Here is an 18,402-nt window from a genome sequence, read left to right as displayed (position 1 = left end):
ACCATGGTGTGCACACGGCCCCGCCGCGGCCGCAGCTCCGCTCCCCGCAGCTCTGCACCCGGCGGGCCGGGAGCAAACAGGCCGTTGTGAAGTGCTGCCTTCACGTCCTCCTCGCTGTGGGAAAGTAACTTTCCAGAGCGAGTCGAGCGCAAATGGCACGTGGGAGACCGCCTGACGCCACAATGACGGGACACATAATAATTGTTTTCTTCTGAGAAATTCTCAATGTGGTTAATGACCTTTTAACACCGAATAGCCAGTACTCGAGTTGTAAAAAAGAATCAGGGGGGATGGTGGATTTTATCATATGGGGACAGATAATTTGTGCTGATTACAAATAATATTATATATTACAAATAATAGCAGTGACCAAAACACCTGCGGAAATACTGCAGGAATGACATAGCAGCAGTTAAATGTAGCCTTCTGTAAGCTTTAAATATCCACTGGGCTTACATCAAATACATCAAAACACAACAATAAAAAACAGTTTTCTGAACTTATCAATATGACTCTGTCCTTCACAGGATAAGTAAAATGGATCACTGCAAAAACTCAAAATCTTAACAAGAATATTTGTCTTATTTCTAGTTAAAACTTCTAATTTTAGTAAAAAAAAATCTCATTACACTTAAAACAAGACTCGTCACTGGAAAAAACAACAATTTTCACCTGTTTCAAGTAGATTTTCACTTGAAATAAGTAGATTTTTTTTTTTGCTTGTAATGAGAAGATAAATCTTGTCCCACTGGCAGATTTTCCTACTTATTTCAAGTGAAAATTAACTTGAAACAGGTGAAAATTGTCAAATAAGTTATTTTTCTGGTCTTATTTTTCTGGTGATGTTGAAATATGTTGAAATAGCAGTAAAACCACATTCATTGAAATGACATAAGGGATGGAAAGGGGGGATGGCAGTTTTACAGAGGGGATGATTTGGACCGTTTTTATTTCAGGGGTTGAGGCCATCCCCCCTCATCCCCTCTCATCCCCCCTCAACTCCAGTACTGCGAATATCAATAACAGAAACGTTTAGGACAAGATGCTGCCGCTAAAATCCTTGGATTATGGTTATGTCTTACCCTTGAAATATTATGAATGCTAGTTATAATTTCGAAAAAACACACACAAAAATTATTATTTATTTGTTTTTTATTATTATTTTTATTCTTGTTATTATCATTATTTTGAGTTTGGTTGCTTTGGTCGGCCAAAATGCAGTCGAATTTTCAGAAAATGGGACAGATGGAACCTGAATGCATCGTTGCACTTTTTTATTTTACTTTTTGCGCTCGCCACCTTTTACGCGGGAACCTTGTGTACTTGTGTAATCATTCGAGCAATTTCCAGTAGCGTCTCTGGGAAATCAGCTGGTGCGTAATGAGCTGAGTCACACTGTACAATGTGATCGTTGTAACCACCGTGTGACCACTAAAGGAAGTTTACATTTTGTCATTGAAACAAAGTTATGGACAGGACCAGAGCTGGCCCTTCCCAATATGGCGCCCTTGGCGAGGTTTTATATGGATAATGCTTAGAAAAGAAATCGAACCGCATTGTTTTTACCATTGTATTTAATTTATAAGATAGCATGTCACCCAATTTACATGCTTAACACATAAAAAAAATAAAAAAAAAAAAAAAAAAATGTGGAAATTCAATATAAATACCCTTACCACAAAATAAATTCTGTAAATAAGTGAATAAATAATAATAGTAATGAATTATAAGTACAACAGTCAACATCAAACTTCAAATTTAAATAACCACACATTTTACGCATAATAACTCAAAGTTTCATTTACACTAAGCAACAACTTTATACAAAAACTAATTAAAATAACTATATACAAAAGTTATATGAAATAGCTATATACAACTGCAAGCAAAACTATGGACAGAAAAGCATTTTACAGACCTGTAGTGTTTTTTTTATTATCTTTTTTATTACTGCATGTAGTGATGTATTTGTCTGATACTTTTACTTTTACTTCACTTGGTATTATCACTTGTAGTAATATTAATTGGGTAGAGTTAACTTACACAATGTTTTTCTATAAATCAAATGTTTCATGTGTGTGAAATAACCCACAAAGATGCACTCAAGAGCATGACCAGAGTGTTGGCTTTTTATTTTCATGATGAAACAATGAAGGTGAACTTGTGTGCGTGACGTCTTCTAGATTAATTTACATCAAATGATGCAGATCAGCTGAGACTTGGAAGGAATAATGAGCTGACAATTTTGACTGGAAAAAGATTTGGTCGTTACCTGCAAAATACTTCATTACTAATAAAATGAAAGAAGTTTCTTTTAAAATAATTCACAGAGTCTTCCCATGTAAAGTTTTTCTTCAGTGTTTCAAAAAAGACATAGACACTGTCTGTTGTTTCTGTGAAGGATCCCCTGAAGATGTTTTTCATTTATTTTGGAGTTGCTCATTCACTACAAAATTATGGAACAATGTCTGTAATTTGATTTGTGTTTGTGTTGAACCACATTTCTCCCTTTGCTTTGAACATGTTGTGTTTGGCTTCATTGACTATCCATCTGTTAAAAAAAAACAATTTTATATCATTAATCTTATTATATTATTGGCAAAATGGTTAATTCACAAATCCCGTTATATTAATCAAAAGTCTCTTTTTTGTATTTTTGAAAATGATGTCAAACAATATATTAGAACCATTAGACTCTCCACCAATGCAAAAGCCATCAAGGCCTTAAGTTTGTGTCTCTTTTTAATGTACAGGACTGTCTCAGAAAATTAGAATATTGTGATTTTCTGTAATGCAATTACAAAAACAAAACGGTCATACATTCTGGATTCATTACAAATAAACTGAAATATTGCAAGCCTTTTATTATTTTAATATTGCTGATCATGGCTTACAGTTTAAGAAAACTAAAATATCCCAAAATTAGAATATTCTGGGAATCTTAATCTTAAACTGTAAACCATAATCAGCAATATTAAAATAATAAAAGGCTTGCAATATTTCAGTTGATTTGTAATGAATCCAGAATGTATGACATTTTTGTTTTTTTAATTGCATTACAGAAAATAAAGAACTTTATCACAATATTCTAATTTTCTGAGAGAGTCCTGTATTTCTGTAGTTCATTGTGTCCTGATTTTCCGCCGCTGAGTGTGTGTCGCCCCCTGGCGGTTTGATTGTGCTGTTTGCCCCTTGTGCTGAGATTGAAGCGTTCGACGGGGAGCCAGGCATTACTAGCAGAGCCCTGACCGACGCGTGGATCGACTTGTTCTCGGTGCTCGACTGCGATGCCTGGCTGCTCACCACATGGCCGGACTGCACGGGGCTCGGATGTTATGAAGTGGAGCTGAACACTTCTATACGTGTTTGATTGTTCCAAGAACCTTAGTTTTGTAGGCGAAATACACCATTAATCAAAAATGTCGCAGTTACAGGCGAGGTTCTTCACGGACAACAAAAGGTGAGCCTTTAATCACTAGAAAGTCACTAAGAGGAAAGGCTAGCTGCGTGGCTAGCCTTAAAATGTACCACTTTATCATGGACAATAATTATTCTTTTTTACCACACTTGATGCCTTTTTAGCTGTGTGATATAATAAATATTGTCCGCATGTGGCTGTTCTCAGTTGATTTATAGTTTGTCTGATTGCGCTAGTTAATGCTAATAACTCAATGTGTGATTAAAGATAAGAATATGATAAATATTATATATAATATTCTTCAAGAGGAGACTAAGAAAGGAAGTTCAAAATAAACTGGTTGTTTTAGATTGTGTCTAATGGTTTTAGTTTATTGATTTAATTGAGTTAGGTGTTATATAAATAAACATATTTTCTTGTTATGCATTTGATTTCAATTTTTAGTATTTTATTTTGCTGAAGTTTTGTGCCGTTTCCTGTTATTTTCACTATTTATTTATTTTTAATTTTTAAAATTAAAAATTTTAAAATTAATTTAATTTGTAATTAATTTTAATATTTGTTTTTGTATTTGCCTCATTTAGTATGCACTTATTTATCTTTAGTTGTACTTGGATTTATCTTTAATCTATCTGTTTTTGGTTGTTATTTGTTTTTTTTCATTTAGGAAAATTCATTTTCATTTTTTTCATTGTTTTCTGCTTATTATTATTTTTAGTTTTTATTTGTTTTTGTTTTTTTGTCTTGTTTTTTTTCTTTTTAGTTATTTTTCTTTGTACTTGTTATCTACTTTGTTTTATTCTGTTTAACTAACATTTTATATTGTGCTGTAAAAGTTTTATAGAAATTTATATTTGTACTGTTGGACCCCAGGAAGAATAGTTGCTGCTGAGGCAGCAACTAAGGGGGATCTGAAATAAATAAATAGATAAATAAATAACTAAAGCACATGTTTGTGTGTTTGCAGGTATGTTGTGGAAGACGTCCCCTTCTCCATCCCGGCTGCGTCGGAAGTACGAGACCTCAGCAACATCATCAACAAGCTGCTGGAGGCACACAATGGTAAACTTGTGGGTTTGTTGTATTTTAGCATCAGCATGTGGGACACAACTGTGACACAAATATTACTCATCTATTTATTTAAAAATTTTATTTTTTTATAATATTAGTTTTTAGATATACCAAAGATTAGTAACATTGATTTTCAGTGTCAGATTTAAACATTTCCACACTGGATCGGGTCAATAATGCACAAAAGAAAAGTCTGATTAAAACCATATAATTAAACCCAGCTTTTAGACAATATAATCATGCATTCTGGGTCATTTTGGAGAAAAATGATAAAAATGTCCTTTTGACTGTTTACCAGGTGATTGTGTGGCACATAGGATATTTTTTTGATTGATTGATTGATTGAAATCTTTATTTCGAGCATGTTAAATAAAAAAAGAAAAAAAATACACAAAACATCAGAAAAGAATACAAATAAACAGTCATTAAACAAATCAAATGGAAATAAACCTTCATGCCCGAAAAGGAATAGGAGGAAGTAAAAAAAACATATGAGGTCCTACCTCTTGTTTCTTTTTCAATTCTGCTTGAATACAAAATAAAAATAAATACATTTAACAGCAAGCTTTACTTTCTCAAAAAATATACCTGTTATTACAAAATATTACACCACTTCATTGCAATATTATACCTGAGCATTATAGATATAAATATCCCTGAGTATTATCAATAAATGATATACCAGAGAAATTATAAATAATATACATATATATTTATATATAATTGCCTGCTCACTTAAATATGTTATTTTATATCTAACTCTTATATTGCATATTTACAGACACCCCCATTCATTTTTAAGCATTTCTTATTTTATGAGTATAAAAGGCAAGAGACCACCTGGGGGTTTATAAGCTGTGGCTGCACTGAATTCTTCAGTTGGCAGTTATATATTATTATTATTATTATTATTTTATTATTAACACTGGGACCAGTAAAAGCCACTGACGATCAGCCAACTCACATTTCCGTTTTTATGTATTCTTTCAGAATAAATGATTTTCTAAAATATGTCACCCTATGAGTCAGCTTGCACTCTGTGGGCGTAACAATTGCACAAATGTCCAAGTACAGGCCTATGCATGAAACACTTTTAATTTCTTCACGGTAAGAGAGCTTGAACGAAACTATTGTAGTAGTCCCATCAACAATGCATTAAAATCAACATTTTTTCTAATCTTTGATATATTAAGGACTTCTTTAAACATAAACTGTGTGTAAAATAACTCCTTTTATTAGTTTCGTTGTTTTTTTTCCCCCATAAAGCAGTGTTTTCACGTAATCAAATTGGCATTAAAAGGAATAAAATAATGAAAATAGTCCAATATTTGTTAGTTTCGTTTCAGATTGAAGTTGAGTAAAAATTTTGAACAGAACAACGTGAAAGAAATATGAATGTTTTAGCTTTTTTATTGCTATTTTTTGAGAGGATTTGTTTGTCCAAAAAATGACCCAAAAGGGCAAAAAAGATAAAACAATTTTTAATTTCCATGTACTATTTCTACAGCATCTCACAGTAAAGTGGAGTTTGACTTCTTGGTCAAGGGTCAGTTCCTGCGAACGCCGCTATCCAGCCACATGGAAACGGAGGGGATTTCAACGGTACGGGCGCACAAGTTGCATTCATCATGATACTTTCTGTGCACATTACTCCATCGACAGAAGCAGTAATTTCAAAGTACACCTCCCCCTACACTTTTAGGAAGACGTGGTGGAGATAGAGTACGTGGAAAAGATCACAGCTCCGGAGCCCGAGGAGTGTATGATGCACGATGACTGGATCAGCTCCATCGACGCAGACGCTGAGTGGTAAGACGACCAATTAAAATAGAAAAAAAAGGTTTTATCGTTATTAAACGTACAAAAAAACTAATTATTTTGTTAGACGGCTTAATTTTTTATGTTTGCAGCAAATAATTGAATTAGATGTTTGTAACGCACATTTAATACTAAGTACACAGATAATACATCATTTTAATTACTAATTTAAATTTCTTGAGGAAGCAAATTGGCTACATTTAAATGAAACAATTTTTCAAATTTAAATTTTTTCCAATAAATAAAATGTATTATTATTATTATTATTATTATTATTATTATTATTATTATTATTATTAATGTAAAAAAAATTGATGGATTAAAAAAACACCAGAAAAAAGATTAAGTGTTGCATCTATCTATCAGCAGTTTGTACTTTTGTTCCTCTTAAGAGTAATATTAGGTGGATCTCGAAAAAGTAGTAGACAACATCAGATATCTTTTAAAATTCATCCCCTTTCTTCTACTTTTTCCTTGTTCTTTTTAAAACATTGTAATAAACAGTTTTGACAAATCTAACAGAGACCCTCACAGCTGGAAAACAAACCTGTTGATATGATCTGATTGTTTTGTATTTCTTGTCATTTCTATACATGTGATGTTTTATTAGTCAGAAATGATGGTAAACAGAGAAGCAAAATGTGATTAATCCTTTTTTTGACTTAAGAAAACATCAGCATATGAAACAAAAAAAATGGGTTAGCGTTAGTACAAGCATAAATGGTGATTTTATTCTAGTACGTCTTGTTTTCTTGTATTTTTTCTTAATATATTTGTGGCGCTTTAACTGTGGTGCACCTTTTTGCAGGATCCTGACGGGCTCCTACGACAAGACGGCCAGGATCTGGTCTGCAGAAGGCAAGGCGGTGATGACGGTGGCAGGACACTCGGACGTGGTCAAAGACGTAGCCTGGGTCAAAAGAGGTGAGGAGGCCGGCGGTCACATATTCTCTCTGGCATTAGTATTCCGTGTGATTTCAAACGTTGGGGGCGGTTTTGCGTGCAGACGGCCTGACGTCTCTGCTCCTGACGGCCTCCCTGGACCAGACCGTGCTGCTGTGGGAGTGGAACTCTGAGAGGAACAAGCTGAAGGCGCGGCACTGCTGCCGAGGCCACACAGCAAGTGTGGATGCCGTTTCCACGGACCCCACCGGGTCAAAGGTAAAGCTGTCGCTGCTGGAAAAGGTGGTAACTAGGACTGGGGATCGATTCAAAATGTCAAGAATCAGTTCCATTCCGATACTTAAAATTCAGAATCAATTATCACGCTTTGATTCGATCCGATTCCGATATTGATTTGGGTTAGTGTTATTAAAATAGTTTTTTCAGCTGTTGCATGAATTATATGACTGTAGTTCTGCAACATATTAATACTAGTATTATATTGAGATTCAACAGCAAGTATTGGCAGCTAATGATGCTGTAAGGACCAATCAGCTCCCAGAATGCTGATAGAACTACTTTCAGAAACATCGTGTGGGTCAGAATTACCAAACAGATCCAGGGCAGCAAACAGAGGAACTATGAAATCGGTTTTATTTTTTCTCACATTCCATTTTTATTTGTTCCATTTCCGGTCTTTTTCGGTTTTTAATTTTTGAAAATTTGGTTTTTAGCATTTTATGCAAATTTAACCCCAAAAAAGTATATAAACCAATGACAACTGAAAACTTTAATGTTTTCATACTTTTAAACATATTTAAAGGCAAAAACATGGCAAAAGTTATTTGTGTGAAATAAATAACTCAAATATGCCTTTCAATATCCATTTAAAGTGCCAAAAAATAAAGAAATTGCAACAGCTCAAAAGCGCATATGTGAATTAAATGACGAGACTACTGGGATTAAAGTTCACCGGGTGAAAATGTAATAATGACAAAAATCGATCTTTAGACATACAAATCTGTTTTTTAATTATTTAATTAATGAGAATTGAGTTAGAATCGGAAAATCAATTTTTTTCAACACATAATTACCAAACAGATCCAGGGTAGCAAACAGAGGCCGTATGAAATCGGTTTTATTTTTTCCTATTTATGAGAATTTGGTTTTTAGCATAAAGATATAGACAATGTATGCAATTACAACTGAAAACGTTAATGTTTTCATACCTTTAAACATATTTAAAGGCAAAAACAGGGCACCAGTTATTCTCATGTCCAACAATAATGGGCATAAACAAAAAGTTGTAATGATGAAAAAAAAAAAAAAATCGATCTTTAGACATGAATCGATTTTTAGGAATTAATATGAGAATCGATTTAGAATCAGAAAATCGATCTTTTCAACACAGTCCTAGTGGTAAAACATTTTTTATTTGTTGTTTTACTACTACTACTACTACTGTCATTTAGCAGATGCTTTTATCCAAAGCGACTTACATATGAGAGAACAACACAAGCACAACATTTTTTTGTTTTAATCCCTCTGTGTGTTTGCGTCCCTCCTCTTTAGTTTTGCAGCGGCTCCTGGGACAAAATGTTGAAGATCTGGTCAGCAGGTGAGTGCAGAAGGACGGAGCCCGCTGTTGCAGCACACCTGAACTAAAGGCTTAAACTCATGTCGCTGCTTTCTTTTGGTGCCAGAACCCACAGATGAGGCGGAGGAGGTGGAGGAGCCTTCAGACAGACCCAGGAAGAAGCAGAAGACGCAGCAGCTGGGCCTCACCAGGGTGAGTACACGGCTGTGAGAGCTGCAGATGGCTGCTCCGATATACCGTATTGGCCTGAATATAAGACGGTGTTTTTTGCATTGAAATAAGACTGAAAAAGTGGGGGTCGTCTTACATTCGGGGTCTAGACGTTATACCCATTCACACCGCTAGATGGTGCCAGATATTCTTTAAAGCGAATGCTGAACTTAACTCCCCAGGACAAAGCCAACCCCTGTCACGAAGAAGAAAAATAAAAAATAGTATAAGAAAGAAAAGAGAAGAAAATAAGAGAAGAGATAACAGAAAGTGGAGAAACGTAGCGACAATCTGGAGAAAAGAGGGTGGAAGTTCGGCAGGTAAACCGGCAGCTGAGGAGAAGTTATGATGCAAACTTCAAGATAATGATTTCAAATAGTCAAAATAACATGCTTTTTCTCTCGAATATATTGTTATAATCATTTGTTTCAGATGTACTGTAATTATTTTCTGTATAAAAATTGAATTTAGTGTTCAAAAAGTCTTTCTTCCAACTTGAGTCTTGAAAAAGAGGGGGTCGTCTTATAATCGGGGTCGTCTTATATTCGGGGCTGTCAAAGTTAACGCGTTATTAACGTGTTATTAACGCATTAACGTAACGTCGTCTTAACGCCGACAATTTTTTTTAACGCACGATTAACACGCAGGATAAAAAAAAGAAAAGCGCATTCTATAATTTCTGGCGGTCGACGGCACCGTAGCTTGAGGAAAAGTATGGTGGATTACTGCGTGAACTTTTTTGAAAAGTGAGGAAAGATGGAGAATGAAAGGGACTTGAACGGCCAGTTCACTTTCAAAAAGATGCCAGATGGTTCGCTGGACAAGACTAAACATTTTTGCATGTCGATTTGAAATGAATTACCATGGAAGTACGTCGAGTCTTAAATACCACTTTCAACCAAACACACAGAGATGTAGAGAGCTCCCCCCCTCGTCAAAAGCAGACAACGCTGGATAGCAGCTTGCAAAAAAGGTGTTTTGATTCTAATTAGGAGAAGGGGATATTTTTTTAGCCTTTTATTTTCCTCCATATGAGGATAGACATAATTACATGGAACATTTAACTGACCAATGCACTTTTTGTACAATGTTTGTGATGCATATCGTTCATTGTTGTTCATTGAGCTGCTTAAAAAAACAAGGAATCTTAACCCTTGTACCGTCTTTGGGTCAAAATGACCCAACTCTTCTATCCTCCTTTCCTCCTGCCATGCTCTCTCCTTCCTTCTTCCTTTCCTTTTTTACCCTCCTTTACTCCTTTTTCTTCCTACCTCCCTTCCGTCATTCGTTCCTTACCTTCTTTGCTTTTCCTTCCTTCTTTCCTTATTTTCATCCATTCCTTCCTTCCTCCCTCCCTTCTTTCCTTTCTTTCTCCCTTCCTTCTTTCCATCTTTTCTCCCTTCCTTACTCCCTTTCCTACTTCCTTCCTTCTTTTCCCCTTTCTTCCTTACTTCCTTCTTTCCTTTCTTCCATCTTTTCTCCCTTCCCTACTCCCTTTCCTACTTCCTTCCTTTTTTATTCTTTCTTCCTTACTTCCTTCTTTCCTCCCTTCCATCTTTTCTCCCTTCCTTACTCCCTTTCCTACTTTCTTCCTTCTTTTTTCCTTTCTTCCTTACTTCCTTCTTTCCTTCCTTCCATCTTTTCTCCCTTCCTTACTCCCTTTCCTACTTCCTTCCTTTTTTATTCTTTCTTCCTTACTTCCTTCTTTCCTTCCTTCCATCTTTTCTCCCTTCCTCCGTTCCATCTTTTCTACCTTCCTTACTCCCTTTCCTACTTCCTTCCTTCTTTTCTCCTTTCTTCCTTACTTCCTTCTTTCCTTCATTCCTTCTTTCTCCCCTCACCCTCCCTTGACCCAAAGACAGCACAAGGGTTAAGTTAATCTTTACAAGTGTAAAGTTGGGACTACATTGTGTTTGTATTTATGAAGGAATGTTACATTCAGGTCAAAAGCTTTGCTTTTGTGGAAAGTTGAATAAACATTGGCATAAAGCAAGCATATTTACCCTTTCTCATGTTGTTAACAGTGTTAAAAACATAAAAAAAATGTGTGAATAAATGTGCGATTTAAAAAAAAGAATAATTTGACAGCCCTAATAAATATATAAAATATAACGCGTCTCATCGTCCTCTCGCAGACTCCCTTGATGACGTTATCTGGACACAATGAGGCCGTGTCCGCCGTCCTCTGGAGTGACGCTGAGGAAGTCTGCAGTGCATCCTGGGATCACACCATCCGCCTGTGGGATGTTGAGACTGGAGGAATGAAGACCACGTTGGTGAGAAAAAAAACCCTGATTATTCTGGAGAGATTGTAAATAATTGTCTCTTAATTGTTTATGATTTTGTTTGTGGTTTCAGCAGAGCCGGCGGTTAAAATTCTGAGCAAATTTAATTCTGTAGTAGGGATGGGCGGGATGGACTAAAAAAATGTATCACGATAATTTCTGGCATTTATCCCGATAACGATAAAAAAAATACCACTACAAAAGGTGTCATCAACCGGAATTTCTTTCTTTCTTTCTTTCTTTCTTTCTTTCTTTCTTTCTTTCTTTCTTTCTTTCTTTCTTTCTTTCTTTCTTTCTTTCTTTTGTGCTCATTTTTTTCTTTCTTTCTTTCTTTCTTTCTTTCTTTCTTTCTTTTGTGCTCATTTTTTTCTTTCTTTCTTTCTTTCTTTCTTGCTCATTTCTTTCTTTCTTTCTTTCTTTCAGGCTCATTTCTTTTTCTTTCTTTCTTTCTTTCTTTTTCTTTCTTGCTCATTTCTTTTTCTTTCTTTCTTTCTTTCTTTCTTTCTTTCTTTCTTTTGTGCTCATTTTTTTCTTTCTTTCTTTCTTGCTCATTTTTTTCTTTCTTTCTTTCTTTCTTGCTCATTTCTTTCTTTCTTTCTTTCAGGCTCATTTCTTTCTTTCTTTCTTTCAGGCTCATTTCTTTTTCTTTCTTTCTTTCTTTCTTTCTTTCTTTCTTTCTTTCTTTCTTTCTTTTGTGCTAATTTTTTTCTTTCTTTCTTTCTTTCTTGCTCATTTCTTTCTTTCTTTCTTGCTCATTTCTTTCTTTCTTTCTTTCTTTCTTTCTTTCAGGCTCATTTCTTTCTTTCTTTCAGGCTCATTTCTTTTTCTTTCTTTCTTTCTTTCTTTCAGGCTCATTTCTTTTTCTTTCTTTCTTTCTTTCTTTTTCTTTCTTGCTCATTTCTTTCTTTCTTTCTTTCTTGCTCATTTCTTTTTCTTTCTTTCTTTCTTTCTTTCTTTGTCATTTCCTCAATTAATCGTTTTTACCGCGAGATGACAAATTCTTACCGTGGGGAATTTTTTTGACAGTTTATCGTGAACGGTAAAATATCGCCCATTCCTAATCTGTATGCAGTATTTTCAACAACAAGACTCACTGGTTTGTGTTTGTTTCCACAGATGGGCAGTAAAGTGTTTAACTGTGTTTCCTACTCCCCGTTGTGTCGACGGCTGGCCTCAGGCAGCACCGACAGACACATCAGGCTCTGGGACCCCCGCGTCAAAGGTACCACTGCGTCCAAAATACCACAAAAGTACCTTCTTTTCCTTTCTTTTCCTCTTCGTGCCCACTAACCCCTCTCCTGCGTGGCAGACGGCGCTCTGGTGCTGCTGTCTCTCACCTCCCACACCGGCTGGGTCACCGCCGTCAAGTGGGCGCCGTCTAACGAGCACCAGCTCGTCTCCGGCTCCCTGGACAACCTGGTCAAACTCTGGGACACAAGGAGGTGAGTGAAGATGTGCTTTTCCTCTGATGTCCCTGATGAAACGTTGCTGCAGCCACAAGTCAGGGGAGTAATCCCCTCGCACACGTGTCTATGGAGGATTTTTTGTGCCAAAATTAAATAAATAAATACATCATTAATTCATTAAAATGGGAATGAAATATATCATTAATTAACTAAAATGGGAATGAAATATATCATTAATTAATTAAAATGGGAATGAAATATATCATTAATTAATTAAATGTGTAATTAATTAATTAAAATTAGAATTAAATATGTAATTAATTAATTAAAATACAATTCATTTTAAGTAAAGTGAGTGAAACTGACAGTTTTACATTTCATGATTCACACGCAGCAACACGAAATCATTAATTAAATGTGGCATTAATTCATTTAATGCAGTTTTACATTTCAAGATTTACACACAACACGAAATCATTAATTAAATGTGTCATTAATTAATTAAATGCTGAAATAATAAATATATTTTTTTACTTAAAATGAATTGTATTTTAATTAATTAATGCCATATTTAATTCTAATTTTTATTAATTAATGACACATTTAATTAATTAATGATATATTTCATTCCCATTTTAATTAATTAATGATGTATTTATTTAGTTTTGGCACAAAAAAAGAGGATTTTTTGTGCCAAAATTAAATAAATAAATACATATTAATCGGTCTATTTCGGTTTTTAATTTTTGAGAATTTGGTTTTTAGCATTTTCTCCAAATGTAACACCAAGACAGTATATAAGGTAATGAAATATAGACAATTTATGCAATCGTAACTGAAAACGTTTTCATACCTTTAAACATATTTAAAGGCAAAAACATGTACAAGTTATTCTCGTGTCTAACAAAACATTCCTTTTTTGGGCATAAACAAAAAAATACCAAAAGTTGTAAAGTAATGATGAAAAAAAAAATCATCGATCTTTAGACATAAGAATCAATTTTTAGGAATTAATATGAGAATCGATTTAGAATCGGAAAATCTATTTTTTTTTCAACACAGGACTACTATTTATTTTATCTTTGTAATATATGCCTTTTTTATTCAGCTGTTTCTAACTGTACAGAACTTTGGTCAAACTCAGTTGTTTTAAACTGTACTATATGAATAAAGGTTGAGTTGAGTTTTAATAGTTTAGTAAATGTTGGAATGACTGGACAAATCTAACGTGAACATAAATGTGTCATCCTTCAGCTACAAGGCTCCTCTGTATGACCTGGCAGCTCACGAGGACAAAGTCTTCTGCGTGGACTGGACAGAAAGCGGCGTAAGAAACGGGTTTCTCCAGATTTCAACCGGACAAAGAGACATTCTTTTATTTCTAACGCGTGTCTGTTTTTCTGTTTTCAGCTGATGTTGAGTGGAGGTGCAGATAACAAGCTGTACACGTACAGATATTCAGCGTGTCAGACGGATGCAGGGGCGTAGCGACACACTGCAGGGGACGGGACACGGATGTGGATGTATTGGATAAAAACCTTAGATTTTACACAAATTTCCTCTTGGCTTGTCTTTGTTTCAATGTTATTCAAATAAAGTATTAATTAATTTTGCCTTCTTTTCAGTTTCATTCAAGAGTACTTATTTTGGTATTTTCGGGGTTGCTCTTCATCATTTCAGTTATGCTGTCAGAAAAGTAGCTCACAAATCAGATCAACTATGTTGATCTTATACTTAACATGTCCAGCTTGTGTTATTTATATACACACAAAAAAAACGGTGTATTTCCTATTTGCAGTTATTTCACATAACAAACTTCCTTGTGTTTCATGCTCACAGGAGAGAAACTGGTCTTGTAAATAAGTACGGTACCTTCTTTCCTCCTGCTGTAACTGGTTTTGACGATGGATGAGATAAAATGACGAGTTGTCACTACTCACTCTTCTGATTTAGCTGGAAAGAGCCAATACATCCAGATTACTATCACAGCTTTCCCAGACATTTGAAGAAAGCAACCCCTAATTAATAAAACATTTTAATCCAAGATTAGTTTTGAGTGTTACGGGTTTTCACCACCACCATTATTCTTTATTTCTTTCATTAAAAGAAAAACAACAGTACATATAATTACAACAAATCTCTTTCCTTGAATGAAAGGGATCAGAAAGAAGACTAAAGCTTATTTTATCTGTCCCTTTTTCCTAAGAAATCAAATTTCAATTAATGTAATAATTAAAAAAAAAAAAAACAGATTACAAATTACGCAATTTAAAAAAACCCAACACTTTCCAATAAACTTAATTTTAAAAAACTAAACAAAAACAAAACCACCAATCCAGCATCATCCAGCATCAAGTGTTTTAGCTAATCCTACTATCAACCCTCATTTTCCACAAATTTTGGTTGGTGGCAGTGACTTTAATGAGGTTAAAATTCCAAACAAATCAATTACCGGTAGAAATACGTTTAATTTCATCTCATACCTCTCGGTATCTTACAGAAATTCAATCTTACAGTTTTACCCCAAACATATCATCACCATGTTAGGAACAAAATACTTAAAATTTCCAATTACTCCCAAATCAAAAGAACTCCATTTTAAAACTCATCCAGTGATTTGTTGCGACAGCGATTTGGTATTGAAACTAATACCTGTGTATTTTGTGATGAATGTGAAACCACTCATTTATTATTTGAAACCATATATTCTAATACCCTTTGGCAGGATATACATGACTGGCTTCTCCCAAAGGTGTTTGATCTGCAGGACTTCTCACGAAAAGCTATTATTTTTGGACTTTCAGTGGACAATACCAATGATGACTTTCTGATTAATAATATAATTCTGGGTAAATTCCATATCCACAAATCCAAGTATATGAAAGTGAAACCTATATTTTGTGTTTTCCATAAGGAATTCCTTCACTTTTCTAAAGCTCTTAAACTCATGACAAAAAGAAATGCAACACAACTTTTGAACATAATTGTTGAGTATAATTTATTGGATAAGCCCTAACCCCTTTCATTATTTTCCTTTTCATTTTATTTATTTTCTTTTCCTTCTGTTTTCTCTCAAATGCACCTGTTTCTTGAAGCATTTTGATAAAGTTTGATGCCTTTTTTTTCAAACACTTTATTTCACAAAAACATGAAGTTTACATATTACAGGACTGTCTCAGAAAATTAGAATATTGTGATACACTTCTTTATTTTCTGTAATGCAATTAAAAAAACAAAAATGTCATACATTCTGGATTCATTACAAATCAACTGAAATATTGCAAGCCTTTTATTATTTTAATATTGCTGATTATGGCTTATAGTTTAAGATTAAGATTTCCAGAATATTCTTTTTTTTTTTAGATAGGATATTTGAGTTTTCTTAAGCTGTAAGTAATAAATAAAGGCTTGCAATATTTCAGTTGATTTGTAATGAATCCAGAATGTATGACATTTTTGTTTTTTTAATTGCATTACAGAAAATCACAATATTCAAATTTTCTAAGACAGTCCTGTATATATCTTCAACAGAACATAGAAATCACATTTCATGCCAGGGGGATAAGAGTTTACAAGAAAACATTAAAATGAGCACAGATATTAATAGTTTTGATCGCCTTTTGATTAAGAGAAAATTTAATGGAGTCGATGTACTGTTTGAGCTCATTGTAATAAGCAACAAAAGAGGGTTTTCTATGTGTAAATTTACATTTGTGAATGTGAAATTTTGCCAACAGTATGATGAGGTTAATAATGAATGTTTCATTCGGTTTTGGCTTAATCCTGTCAAAGTCAAAGAATCTAAACTGCACATCCCTCCAAAACAACTTAAATTCTTCTTCAATATTGTTAACAATACAATTACATATATAAAGTTTGATGCCTTGTTGTTTGTATATAAAGGTATTTTAAATAAAAAAAAGAAAAAGTTTTCTTCTGGTTTCCTTTAAACTGGGATAAACTGGGAACAGCGACCTCCTGTGGCCGAGTTTCGCTACTACAGCAGCAGGTGAACAGCGACCCCTGCGGCCGAGCGTCGCTACTACCAGTACTAGAGTTGAGGGGCGATGGCATCCCCCCTGAAATAAAAACGGTCCAAATCATCCCCCCTGTAAAACTGCCATCCCCCCTGTAAAACTGCCATCCCCCCTTTCCATCCCTTATGTCATTTCATCAATGAATGTGGTTTTACTGCTATTTCAACATTTAGAGTCATCACCAGAAAAATAACAGCAGAAAAATAACTTATTTGACAATTTTCACTTAACATAGTAGGAAAATCTGCCAGTGGGACAAGATTTATCTTCTCATTACAAACAAAAAAATCTTTTTTCTACTTGTGCCGAAAAACAATATAAATCCCCCTCACAATATAAATCCCCCCTTACAGAAATAATATATAAAGAAATAAATAGAAAAAAAGAAAAGAAAAAGAAAATAAATAGATAAACATATTTTCTCATCAACAAAGCATATTTTACATTTTTATACATTCCATTACATTTTATTGTCGGAAAAATGGTTCAAATATGTTATTTTGTTATTTGATTTTTTTTAAATTTATTTTGTTGATGAAAAAATATGTCTCTATTTTTGTGATTGGGGATATATATTGTTTTTCGGCACTACCTTGTTCTCTATAGCTGATATAATATGAATTACTCCTATGAGGGATCAATAAAGTTCTTATTTTTGCCTTCTGAGGAAATTAAATATATTATATTTGGTGCCTAACTGTTTCCCAAGTATATTAGTGCGTGTGTGAATAAATAAATTAAACGTAAAACGTAAATTTCTTTGTAGAAAGGCGTTTTATGAAAATAGGTCAATTTACTTGTATTAGTTTACATTGCAGTCTTGCCACATCCAATATGGCGGGTGAACAGCGACCCATGCGGCCGAGCGTCGCCACTACAGCAGCTACATCCTGCTTCTCTGATCAGATGGTGTCGGCTGTCGAAGGAGAACCTGCTTAGCCGACCTTACACAGATGCTCGCACTGCTGGACAACACTAAGGTAGCACTTTATTTATCTAGTCTTATAGTGTCTGGAAGAGGAAGAAGAAAAAAACCCGGACTTGTTTATTATTACTCCACCGCTGCAATAAATATCAGTAAAAATGTGTTGCTACTAGCTAAACTGCTGCTAGCACACAAGATCCTTTTACATCCGTTTTTGTCTCTTTTATCGACTCCGGTCACGCTTGTTTCCTATTTCCTCACATTATCAGTCAACCAGTCTTCAGAAATAGTCGCACCTTGGTACGGCTGGTTATTTGTGTGTCCTGAATGCAGCGTTTATCTGAAACTGAACACCTGCTGGTTCAGCTGACTGACTGGTCCAGGTACAGGTGGATCCTCACTCTCCACTACTGTGTTACATTTTATTTCTTTTCTGCGTCTCTTCGAGCCTCCCTCCATCCCCAGCCCCGGATAACGTACAGGGACGGGTTCTAACTTGGTTATAAGCAGGTGGATTTGGTGAAGCAGCAGCTGGAAACAGCTGGAAACAGCTGGCAGCTGTTCCAGGCAGGGGCGCCACCAGGGTGAGAGGGGGGCCAGGGGTGGCCATGGCCCCCCCTACTAATTTACTGCCCACCCCACTTGCCAAAAAAAAATCCCTATTTATATCATAGTTATATTATATTATATTTATGATAGAGCTTACATCTTGTATTAAACAGGCTATTTTTGTAAAAATTACATATATTTTTA

At 34.7% G+C, this 18,402-nt stretch overlaps 2 protein-coding genes across 2 annotated transcripts in view; both read left to right on the top strand.

The window, feature by feature from the left end:
* The first annotated feature begins 3,297 nt into the window (after positions 1-3,297).
* wdr12 (WD repeat domain 12) lies at positions 3,298-14,300 on the top strand. Its single transcript, XM_061715596.1, has 13 exons — positions 3,298-3,460; positions 4,386-4,480; positions 5,997-6,091; positions 6,192-6,298; positions 7,116-7,231; positions 7,314-7,468; positions 8,762-8,807; positions 8,893-8,978; positions 11,132-11,272; positions 12,398-12,503; positions 12,591-12,723; positions 13,942-14,014; positions 14,098-14,300. Exons 1-13 carry the CDS (start codon positions 3,420-3,422, stop codon positions 14,173-14,175), a joined length of 1,272 nt encoding a protein of 423 aa, XP_061571580.1. The 5' UTR covers positions 3,298-3,419; the 3' UTR covers positions 14,176-14,300.
* Positions 14,301-17,621: 3,321 nt separating this feature from the next.
* Positions 17,622-18,402, top strand: part of ical1 (islet cell autoantigen 1-like) — a 30,795-nt gene continuing 30,014 nt past the window's right edge. The window contains exon 1 of the mRNA XM_061715510.1: positions 17,622-17,704. The gene's annotated coding sequence lies outside the window, so the exon portion shown is untranslated. The remainder of the gene's footprint in view (positions 17,705-18,402) is intronic.

The sequence above is a fragment of the Cololabis saira genome, chromosome 24, assembly GCF_033807715.1.
Source record: "Cololabis saira isolate AMF1-May2022 chromosome 24, fColSai1.1, whole genome shotgun sequence".
In the NCBI taxonomy this organism is placed as follows: Eukaryota; Metazoa; Chordata; class Actinopteri; order Beloniformes; family Belonidae; genus Cololabis; species Cololabis saira.
Note: the sequence above shows the minus strand (reverse complement) of the source record. Positions and strands in the feature narration are given on the sequence as shown.

Bases quoted from the DNA above. Each gene is read 5' to 3' on its own strand.
- wdr12 (XM_061715596.1), top strand. From the start codon at position 3,420: ATGTCGCAGTTACAGGCGAGGTTCTTCACGGACAACAAAAG. The intron at 8,979-11,131 runs GTGAGTACACGG...GTCCTCTCGCAG, and splicing joins AGCAGCTGGGCCTCACCAGG to ACTCCCTTGATGACGTTATC. The intron at 12,504-12,590 runs GTACCACTGCGT...CCTGCGTGGCAG, and splicing joins CTGGGACCCCCGCGTCAAAG to ACGGCGCTCTGGTGCTGCTG.